At 58.6% G+C, this 11055-nt stretch overlaps 1 protein-coding gene across 1 annotated transcript; it reads left to right on the plus strand.

Annotated features, from left to right (window-relative positions):
- Positions 1 to 5427: 5427 nt before the first annotated feature.
- Positions 5428 to 9817, plus strand: GALK1 (galactokinase 1). Its single transcript, XM_035558923.2, has 9 exons — positions 5428 to 5471; positions 5810 to 6050; positions 6521 to 6710; positions 7011 to 7130; positions 7650 to 7785; positions 8164 to 8345; positions 8486 to 8636; positions 9029 to 9191; positions 9608 to 9817. The coding sequence occupies exons 1-9, from the start codon at positions 5428 to 5430 to the stop codon at positions 9677 to 9679; spliced, it is 1299 nt and encodes a 432-aa protein (XP_035414816.2). The 3' UTR covers positions 9680 to 9817.
- Positions 9818 to 11055: the final 1238 nt, after the last annotated feature.

Below are 11055 nucleotides of genomic sequence, written 5' to 3' on the forward strand. Positions count from 1 at the left end.
CACCCTGGGACATGTCCCGCACGGGAACGGACACAACCAGTTCAGGAAATTGTGTTCAAACAGCCTTTGTGGGTGGCAAACCTGCCTAAAACCTTTAACCCTCATCTATTTTTGGCCCCTCACTGTCTCTACCTATGTTTTGAAATCCCCTGTGGGAGAAAAATAGCCATTGCTGGGCATGTGTTTGCTCAGGGACCCTGCAGCAGGGCTCCCCGTGCCTTGGGAGCAGCAACCTTCTGAGCCAACAGATTTTCCTGCAGCTGCTGTCACCCAAAAAGCCACAGCAGCTGGACATATTCCCATTTCTCTGCACCCACTGCCCTGTGCACCCTGGCCACCAGTGGGGCCCAGGTCCCAGCTCATCCTGCGAGCTTTCAGCTACCCGTGGGTGTCACTCGCTCACCTTGGAGGAAGCCTTCTCTTGTACGAGGATTTCCGTTTCCTTTACATCAAATAAAACCTCCTGAATGGGGGAAAGAAAAAAAAAAAAAGCCCAAATGATCACAGCTCCTGCGCTCTATTTTAATAAGACGCTTGCAAGACAGAGATTATTCAAAAGCAGAGGCAATGAATCGCGATGAAGCACGGCTTTCCAAGAAGTTTCTGGTTGCTGGTGGCAAAATCCACCAATCAAAAGAGGAGACAGAGAGTGCAAATTAAGAGACTAACTTTACCATGCTTCAGATGTGGGTTTAAAAGGAAAAAAAGATCAAAAAAAAAGGAAGGGTGGGGTGGAGACATCCTCTCTTCCAGGGATCACGGATACACAACACAATTCCAGCATCACAGCCAGGTCCCTGCACCAAGGCCACCAGCATGGGAACAGCAGAGGGCAAGCGCCCATGGGCTGCCCTTGTCCTCTCCCCCGGCGAGCCATGGCCCCGTCCTGCCATTTTTGCCACCACCCAATGCTCACTCATCTGAACATTTCCATGACCAACCCTTGAAGGCTCTAACAACAGCAACCCAGGCCCAAAAGCACCTCTGCGCCCAGGTCCAGCCTCCCCGTGTTTTCCAAGCAGGAGCACACCCCGCTCCCCATTGCTCACCCGTGGTGCTGAGTGCTGCTCCAGCACAGCGGGGATGGCCCACTCCAGCACCTCCTTGCCACCAAACTGAAACAGAGCGGGAAGGAAGGAATAGGAATAACACCCCCTGCACATAAGAAACCCACCAGACAAATAACCCACGGGCACATCCTTGCCCGTCTCCTCACCGTCCCAACGCCGCTCCGGCCCAGGTACCGCAGGTTGTAGAGCAGCCTGGGGAGAAGACGACCCCGCACTTCCTCCTGCTGCTTTTTGCTGGGGAAGATGCTCGCAGCCCCCTCTTAACCCCCACAGTGCCCACCTGCCCCCCTGCACCTTCCTCGTCTCCCTCTCGACCCGGCGCCGGGGGCGGCGCTGGAGCTGGAAGCGGGGCTCTTTCTCCTTCAGGACCTTCAGGTAGGGCAGCAGGGGCTCGTAGACCTCTCCATCGTGCCACCGCCACCGCAGCACGCGGAAGCTCAGCGGCTGTCCCTTCAGCTTCTGCACCATCGCCCCGGCCTGCAGGGGAGGATGGAGGGGAGCAGAGGGAGGACGGGCAGGGGAGGGAGAGGGGAGGATGCGCCAGCCCTCTGTGCCGCCCACCTGCCCGCTGGAGGCATTGCGCAGCGAGCAGCCGTTGATCTCGTCCAGGACGTCACCGGCCAGCACCACCTTGTCCACCTCCGCCTGGCTCTCGGGGAGCACCTCGGTGACAAAGACTCGGCCGTCCACGTACCTGCGGGTCCGGCCGAGCCATGGCTCAGCCGCCAGAACCCATCCCCATCCCCTCATCCCTTTAGTACCATCAGCGATGTTTCATGGATACGTGGAGGCAGGGAAAATCCACCCCGCAGACACCGAGATGATGGGGGAAAGAAGGACCCAAGACAGCCCCAGCCTCAGCTCCATTGCTCTCAGGGGTCTTTGTCTCCCCTTTTTGGGGCGGTTTGCCTGCCTGGGCCTCCAGATCCTGCTGGAGGAGGAAGACTGAGGGCTCCTACCTGATCACCATCCCCAGCACTCGGCACGGGACCGTCTCATAAGTGATGCACACCTGCAAGAGAGGGGCTGGTGACAGCGGCCCCAGCAGTGGCCACAGGACACCAGAGAAGCTCCTGCTCCCTCCCCAGCATGACCAGGACAAGGGGGCAGCATGGGGACCCCTCGCTGTGGGTCATTTCTGGCCCAGACACCAAAGCAAGGCTCTGGGAGCCCACAGAGTCTGCTCCCTAATTTCTGAGGCCAGACAGGGACCATTGGTGGCTGCTCACCCTCCTCATTTACCGTGCCCAGACTCAGGAGATACAAATCTGCCTGGAACTGACCCTAAAGCAAAGAGCCAGCCCCATAAATGAATTCTGAGCCCCTCTCCCTCTCCCCACGTGTCCCCATGCAGCTGGTGGATGCCGCTGCCCCTTATCCAAGATGCTGTGGCTCACAGCAGCCCTCGCTGTCACAGCACATTAGGCAGGGAGCCGAAAGGCAGCCGGGAGTGCTCGTGGCTAGCAGCGCATGAAAGCCAGCGGGAGCCCTGCCTCCTGCACACACAGGCCTCCGGCAGCTTCTCAGGGCTGCTTTGGGGTTAAAACAGGTGACAGAGGGATGCTCTGTAATTTTGGAAGACGTCGAGGCATCCCTGCTGTTTGTGGCCTCTGTGCAAATGCACAAATATTACAATGAGCAAAAATACTACCATGAGCAAAAATGAGAACAAAATCAACTGACCCGCATTCTGCATGTAAGCCCAGAAAAACGGAGATTTTTTTTTTGGCAATAAAGTGGAGAAGGGAGCATGGGGAAACTACGTCAATGATTTACGCCTCAGTGCTGCCTTGGCTTGGTTTTACTCCCAGGGCGATGCCAGGACCTGCTCCTGGTGACAGCGCAGGCACCCGGCAGGGATCCGACCTCAGCGCAGAGGCAGCTCCACTCACGCCAGTGAGCCCGACCCAGTTTCCATACGGCCGCAGATGGCCAGAGAGTTGCATGGCAATCCCTCCAAACCAAGTAATTCCTTATTCTCCCAGTTTGACATTCCAGCAAGGGCTGGAGCAGGTGGCAGCGGGGAGCAGCAAGCTCTTACCGGCAGCAGCCAGCTCTCGTCCAAGAAGCTGCAGTTCTGCAAACAAAGCAGCGCAGCGCCGTTGGGGCCGGCGGGGAAGGGGCCGGGGCCCCCACACCCGATTCATCGCCGCACCTGCAGATCCAGGGAGAAATCCATCTCTGTCACCACCAGCACCAGCGAGAGGAAAGGCTCTGCACAGGGAGGAAGGGGACAGAGAGGCAGTGTCACTGCTGGGCCCTGGCAGCTGCAGCCTCACAGGGAATGGCCGAGGTGTAAATAAAGCGTTTTTCATGTAAATAAAGCCATTTTCAGTGTAACTAATGATGTTCCAGGCAGAGACCCTCCATATGTACCCCTGCCAGGAGCAGTGTCCAGTGCCCTTGCCTGCCTCCTCAAGGAGCCATGATTTACAAGGCATTTAGGGGCAGCTAACTAGGTGTTATTGATCTCCTGATTTTAAGGAAAGGCTTTCACCCAGTCCCAGTCCCCCAGGGAGCCAGAGCTGCATGCCCAGGCACCCCTCGGAGTGTGCCTCCATCGCCACCCTTGGTACAAAAAACTAGCACAGAAAACACTTCAGGAGCAATTTGCCTGGCCCCACGACACTTAAACCAACCTCAGACTGATTCAAGCCCTCTTTAAACATTTCCACCTCCCTCTCCATCACTGCAGCGGCCTATTTAGATTTTACCACTGAGCTTGGCTTAGAAAAAAATCACAACCAGCTCCTTTCTTCCCCCCACAGCAGCAGGCTCCATTCCTCCCCGGAGGAGCCCCTGGCTTACCCAGGAGGACTTCATTGCCGAGGATGGAGCTCGCTGGGTCATAGAACTGAAACACAGCAAGAAGCGCCATGAGGCTGCTACAAAGGAGCCACGAAGGTGCCCGTCCCGTGGGGTCCCCATGTGCTGCACCTCCAGGAGCCGGGGGCTGTGCGCCAGCTGCCGCAGGGCCACCGCCAGCACCTTCCCCTGCAGCGCCGAACGCAGGAAGCAGCGGCCACGGCCCTGCACTGTCAGCACCTTGGAGCAGGTCGCGGCTCTTTGGATGCTGAGGGAGAGAGGATTCGGCCTGCTTAGAGAGAGGGGAAAGAGGTTTGGGGCTTAGCCCTCGGGGAGCATCCTCGCTGCAGATGGGGGTTTTGGGGCGAGCGTGGCTCATGGCTGCGCTTTGTCCCCATCGCTGCTCACCTGCCACCGTCCCCCTGGGGAAGCTGCTCCAGGCAGTGCCAATAATCCCGTCTCCGGAAGCCCCACACTGGCTCTGCGGGACAAGAAGAGCCACAAGAAGAGCTCGAGTGCCTTGGCTACACGTGGGAGACACCAGGGGACACCGGTGCCCCTGCTCCATGCAGGTGCCCAGGCACACTCACGTCGGAGCCCCTTGCGCAGGACGCTCTCCAGCAGCTGGCAGACGGCAGCGAGGTGAGGTGAGGTGTCCGTGCAGGGCCCCCCGTCCTCCCGCAGCCGCAGCACCTCACCTGCAGGAGGGGAGGATCAGCACCCTTGGGTGCTCATGCTGGGGGGCTGCTGGGGAACAAGTGGCCCTGGGTGCGTGCCGTGGGAGGTGCCCAGTGTGTTAGCAGGGTGAGACCCACCCCGGTAGCAGGCAGAAACTGGAAAACTTCCCTATAACAAGGCATGGGCACAGCCAGCGCCAACGCAAACACCAAGTCATGCTGCAGCGGGGCCAAACGCGACACCCCCTGCCCAGACCCCACCCCGAAGAACCCCTGGGGCCACGCTCACCTCTGAGGGCGCTCAGCAGCGGCTCCTTCCCGGCCATCAGCCCTGGGCGTGTGGCGACAACCAGGAGGCACCGGGCACCTCCGGCACCCCGTTTGGCCCAGGGGGCTCGCACCCGGCTCAGGTGCCACCCAACACAGCTCAGCCACGAGCACGGGGGGTGTGCGAGCCCCCGTCACACCTATACGTGGCTGCACGCACCTCCTCACCCGTACGCGCTTGTGACACGTCGGCTTGTGTACACACGTCGGTATATATTTGCACAAGTATGAGAGGCACAGGTGGGCGTTACCGTACGGAGGAATGGCAGAGACGTCGGCGTGTATATGCGTATATAACCGCACACCTATACAAAGCATGCTTTGGTGTTGTATAGGCATCAAATGCACGTAACAGAAACTGAAGGATGTATATATGTGTCATATATAATATATTAGCAAAATATAGGCATTGGGATAGGGATATACATAAGGATATAGGGATGTATACACAAAGGGATATATACACAGATATAGGGATATATACAAGGGTATAAAGATATACGCAAGGATAAAGAGATAGATACAGGGATGTATACACAAATATAGGGATGTATAAAGATATACGCAAGGATAAAGAGATAGATATAGGGATGTATACACAAATATGGGGACATATATAAGGTATATAAGGATATAGGGATATATACAAGAATATAGGGATATGTAAGGATATATACAAGGCTAAAGAGATAGATATAGGGATGTATACACGAATATAGGGATATATACAAGGATATAGGGATGTATACACGGACATATACAGGGATATAAGGAGGAATACATGGATATAGGAATATCTATTTTTAAAAACAGCAGAGATTGGCGCAGCTATCGGCAGCCACAGCCTATCCACACACACACACACCCAGCGCCTGCCCCCCCATAGCTCGGCCCCTGCCCGCCCCGGCCCCCCCCCATCCCCGCCCGCAGCGCCGCGGGTTCGAGCCCGGCCCCCGACGGGGCGGAGCGGGGCCGTTCCGTTCCGTGCCGAGCCAGGGCGGGCCGTGCAGCCATGGCAGGGCCCGGGGCACCCGCGCTGCTGGAGGCCGCCTGCAGGGCGTACGGGGCGGCCTTCGGGGGTGCTGCGGCTGCCGGGGCGGCCTGGGCCCCCGGGCGGGTGAACCTGCTGGGCGAGCACACCGACTACAACGGCGGCTTCGTGCTGCCCATGGTAAGGGCGCCCGGCCTCCGAGCTGCCCCTCCCGCAGCTCCCCCGAGCCCTGCGGCATTCCCCGGGAGGGATTTGGGGGGGCTGGAGGCGGGCAGGGGCTGCCCGGCTTCCTTGGGGCGTGCGAGGAGGCCGAGCTCCGCCCCAAAGCAAACCCAGAGCGAGTTGCTGGGAGGCCGCGGATCGGGCAAGAAACTTCCCCAAAAGTCTTGCAGGAAGAGGTTTTGCTGCTGAGCTGAGCCCCGCGATGCCCTCCCGGCTGCCCCCAGGCTGGGCACAGCGTTTGGGTGCTGGGATTTTTTTGGGGATCCCTCTAAGACCAGCCAAGATGTTGGGTGCTGGCATGTGGGCAGAGTTGAGGGTAATGCTTGTTGGGTGACATTGGTGTGGGTGGGAGCAGCCCCGGCTGTCCCCTGCCACCAAGAGGGATGTCTCCAGGGGGCTGGTGCTCAGCCCGTGTCCCCCCCCACCAGGCCCTGCAGCTGGGGACGGTGCTGGTGGGCTCCCCCACGCAGGACGGGACCATCTCCATCCTCACCACCTCGGAGTCAGCGGATGAGCCCCACAGGGTGCAGTTCCCTACTCCCTGCGAAAGCAGCCCCCTGAGCCCTGGGCAGCCACGCTGGGCCAACTATGTCAAGGGCGTGATCCAGCACTACCGGGGTAAGGCCGGAGCCATCCTCGCTCCCCATGTGCTCAAGGCCAGTGGGTGCCAAAAGCCCCTTTGGAGCAGCTGCTGTTGGGACCAGACTCCAGTAAAGGTGCTTGCATGTACAAGGATCACAGCACTGGGGCAGAGGGAAGCTCAGACCCATTCTGTGGGTCATCATGCATTAAAAAATGGAATATCAAACAGGGGCTCCTCTCTGCTAGGAGATGAATTCCCCGGGAGCTGTGGGGCAGGGCAGCCCCCAGCCCTACAGGGCGGGCTCACAGTCCCCCTCCTCCCTTCTGCTCCCACAGGCGGTCCCGTGCCTGGCTTCAACGCCGTGATAGCCAGTGATGTCCCCCTCGGCGGCGGCCTCTCCAGTTCTGCCTCTCTGGAGGTGGCTACTTACACCTTCCTGCAGCAGCTCTGCCCTGGTACGGTCCTTGCTGGTCCTTGTCTCCAGTGCTTCTGTTCCCTTGCAAGAGTCAGGGCCACCCTCAGAGACATCCTGCAGCCCTCGAGGAGATGATGCTGTTCCATTGAATAGCCACAGCTGCAGCCGGCTGAGATATAAGCAGCAAATTACCAGAGCCAGCTGGATCTGAGGACCCCAGGCTGCCGCAGGTGATTTGCAGTGATGCAGCCACAAATGCTGGCAGATGATGCTTTAACAAACCCCATCCCACAGCTGTGTGCAGTACTCAGTGTCACCCAGGGCTCCATTTCCCCATGTCCCACAAACAGAAAATCCTCCAGAGTGCAAACTAGGGGCTGCACAGCAACGATGGGACAGCTCCGCACTAGATACTTTGTAGGGTGCAAATCACGATGGCTGCTCTTTGGTGAACCCCAACAAAAGCAAACCATTACTGCTGCTTTTGCTCACCCTGCTCTAGGGCAGGGGGTGACCATCCCGACACTGCTAACCCCTGCCCCTCTCCTGTCTGGCACAGACGATGGCGATTTGGTGGCCAAGGCGCTGGCATGCCAGAAAGCGGAGCACACGTTTGCTGGCATGCCCTGCGGGATCATGGACCAGTTCATATCCGTGATGGGCAAGGAGGGTCACGCGTTGCTCATCGACTGCAGGTCAGCATCTCCTTGGGCACATGCCTGCGAGCTGGGGCTGGGGACGAGCTGATCCTATGGCCATGAAACAGAGCTGCAGGGTGGCATTAAACCCCCAACCCAAAATCTCACCACGGGGCTGGGGCTAGTCCAAGGTGCCTTAATTCCGCCTCATGCATCCTTTCCCTTGTGCATCCTTTCCCTCGTGCCTGGGCTGGCTTTCCCACAAAGTCATGAGGGTCTAATTTGGGCCTAATAATTGGGAAGGAGAGAATTGCTCAAGCGAACTCCTAAACCACGCGGACTTTGCCCCTGCGAGGCACAGGCTGTGTGCCACGTGGCCTCACCAGAGAAATCAGTGGGGACGGGCACGCCGCCCGCGCTGTTCTCTTGCTGCAGGTCCCTGGAGACCGTCCCCGTCCCGCTGACCGATGCCAGCTTGGCCGTCCTCATCACCAACTCCAACGTGCGGCACACGCTGACGGGCAGCGAGTACCCCACGCGCCGGCGGCAGTGCCAGGAGGCGGCAGCGGCGCTTGGCAAGGCCAGCCTGCGGGATGCCACCATGGCCGAGCTGGAAGGTGGGCTCGGGGCCTCCCTCGGTTCCGGCTGCTCCGTGGGGCAGCGTGATGGGGCAGGGAAACATGGTCGCAGGATGCGGCCGTGTTCCCCCTTCCCCAGCTGGCGGGGCTTTGCTTTAGGGGTGTGCGTGTCCCCGCAGCGGCCAGGGGCCGGCTGGGTGAGGAGGTGTACCGGCGTGCCAGGCACGTCATTGGCGAGATCGAGCGCACGGTCCAGGCGGCGCGAGCGCTGCAGGACAGGGACTACGGCACGTTCGGGAGGCTGATGGTGGAGAGCCACAACTCCCTGCGGTGAGGACGTGTTGGGGGAGGCTGGGGCTGGGGTGCTGGTGTTGGTCGTGGGGGTCGCTCAGCTGTGAGTGCAGCTTCCAGGGGCAGCCGGGGCCATGTCCTGCCCAGCATCTCTCCCAGCTCAGCCTGTAGCAGCTTAAGGAGAAGCCCCAGAGACCTCTGCACATCCCCTGGCCAATTGGTCATGTACCTTACAGGGTCCCCTGCCTCACAGCTAGAGCACCTCGCTGCTATAAACGCGTGCCTTTATAGGAAAAGCACTGGGCTGGGGTCTGCAGGCACCCCACGTTGCTGCTTTTTGCTACAGCAGTGGGCGCACTGAGACGTGTTTCAGCCCTTCTTGCTGTGGTGGTGGTGCAGCGTGGGGCCGATCCTGGGTCTCCTCTCTCCAGGGATGACTACGACGTGAGCTGCCCAGAGCTGGATGAGCTGGTAGCAGCGGCTCTGGAGGTCGATGGGGTTTATGGCAGCCGGATGACGGGAGGAGGCTTCGGTGGCTGCACGGTGACGCTGCTGGTGGCCGAGGCTGCGGAGAGGGCCCAGCAACACATCCAGGTACACAGCAGAAAAGTGCCCAGAGATTGACTTAAAGATCCCCAAAACACACCAAGGCACGGGCCTGTGATGATGTTGAAGCTGTGATCCTAAGGCAGTTAGGGTCAGGGTAGCCCAGCCCCCATGCACAGGGATATCCCTGTGTCTGCCGATGCTGCTAAGCTCTTCCAGGCAATTTGCACTGTGCTGGCTGCAGAGCAGAGTAGAAAGGCTTTACTACATCAAGAAAAGGAGCAAAAAGGTGCCAGGTGAGCTTTGGGGCAGCTAAATCTATCTAGGGGAAAATAATCCATAAACAATGCTGAGCTCAACGGTGGTAGCTGCAGCCCAGGGAAGATCCTAGTGCTGTCACCAATGCTCTCTGAAACCAGCAGCTCAGTGCGCAGCGAGCGCTTACTGCTCCTCTCGTCCCTTAGGAGAAGTACAGCGGCACAGCGACCTTCTACATCTCCAAACCCTCGGATGGGGCAAAGGTGCTGCCCCTGTAGAAGAAACAAGCACCTCGTCTGTGCTGGGATCGTGTCCCTGCTGGGAGAGGAATGGCGGCCACTCTCCTCGCTCCACCAGGGAGCCAAGCTGTGTGCCTGCATCATTTGCTTAATAAAAGTAAAACATTTGCACGGTCATTCTGCACCTGCCTGGACCGAGCTGAGCCACCAAGGACTCTGGGGACCTCTCCCCGGCAGGGACTGGTGGATCTCCTGTTCACACTGGTGTAACCCCCCTGTGCCAGTAGTGCCTCGGGGGCTGTGGGCACCGAGTGCTTGGCAGAAGGCCTCGGGAGCGCATCCTGCATCTGCTGGTGCGGGTGGAAGACTTAGGGGGAACAATGCTTTTGAAAAGAAAAAGAAAGAGGCAGACCAGAGAAAATATTTATTGAGTGCAATAGGGAGCCATCTGATCGAAGACCTGCTGTCAGGTTGACCTGGAACACTGACAGCCCGAATGACCAGATGAGAATTAAAAAGTGACGCTGTTGGGGACATAGCCTCATGCACACAGGGAGCACATGCTGCCGGGGAGAGCAGCAGCTGGGGAGCTGTGTGCTTCTCTTAGCCTTCGGTTAAAATGTTTGGAAAGGGGGCTTCTATTTGAGGCTGCATTCAGTCTTTTACCTTGAATCACAAAGCACAGGGAAAGGGTCGTGGAGCTCGTGGGCAGGAGAGGCAGCAGCTGGAAATGGTTCCTGCTGGGCTGGGAGAGGAAAGCCCAGCTGCAAGGGTGAGAGAGGAGCTGGAAGCCATCCCTGCTTGCTTGGGAAAGCCACAGGTTTGGTGAAGGATGCCCTGCTCCAAGTTCAAAACTGCCACAGCTCCAGCTGCACTCCTGGAGACCCCCATGGACATCACTCATCCCTGTGCAGCTGTGCTCAAACAAGTAAAACCCATCCCCTCCACATGAGCAGGCTGGCGAGGAGAGGGAGCTCTCGGCACTGTCAGAACTGGAAAATCTCTCTCTGATTCCAAAAAATAGAATAAGCCAAGGTGCAGCATCAGATCAAATCAAGCAGGCAATGCTGCCAGGGAGAAGAGCCAGCTGCTGCTTTGGTTGAAAGCACCAACCCAGGAAGGTGGCAGCTGCTGCTTTGGGCAGGATCTTTTTTTCCAGCAGCTCCTCGCCTGCGCCCGTGCTGCTGAAAGAAGCCAGGGAAACGTGACTTTCATCCAGACATGGAGCCCAATTGTTCTGCGCTGGCAGAGGGCGGCGAGATGCTGGGCATCCTGCCCAGAGCCAGGAAACGAGGCCCAGCAAGGTCCTGGCTCAGCCCCGCACCCAGCTCTGTCCAAGGACGGCTAAAGCCAAGGGGAAAGGCTCAGGAGACAAGCTCAGGCTGAAGAAACACTGCTCTTCCCAGTCCCGTTCC

Source organism: Cygnus atratus, chromosome 18 (assembly GCF_013377495.2).
Source record: "Cygnus atratus isolate AKBS03 ecotype Queensland, Australia chromosome 18, CAtr_DNAZoo_HiC_assembly, whole genome shotgun sequence".
NCBI classification, from domain to species: domain Eukaryota; kingdom Metazoa; phylum Chordata; class Aves; order Anseriformes; family Anatidae; genus Cygnus; species Cygnus atratus.

Excerpts from the sequence above, each read along its gene's own strand:
- GALK1 (XM_035558923.2), top strand. The coding sequence starts at position 5,428 with ATGTATAAAGATATACGCAAGGATAAAGAGATAGATATAGGGAT. Across the intron at positions 7,786-8,163 it reads GCGTTGCTCATCGACTGCAG|GTCCCTGGAGACCGTCCCCG; the intron begins GTCAGCATCTCC and ends CTCTTGCTGCAG. Across the intron at positions 8,637-9,028 it reads GAGAGCCACAACTCCCTGCG|GGATGACTACGACGTGAGCT; the intron begins GTGAGGACGTGT and ends TCCTCTCTCCAG.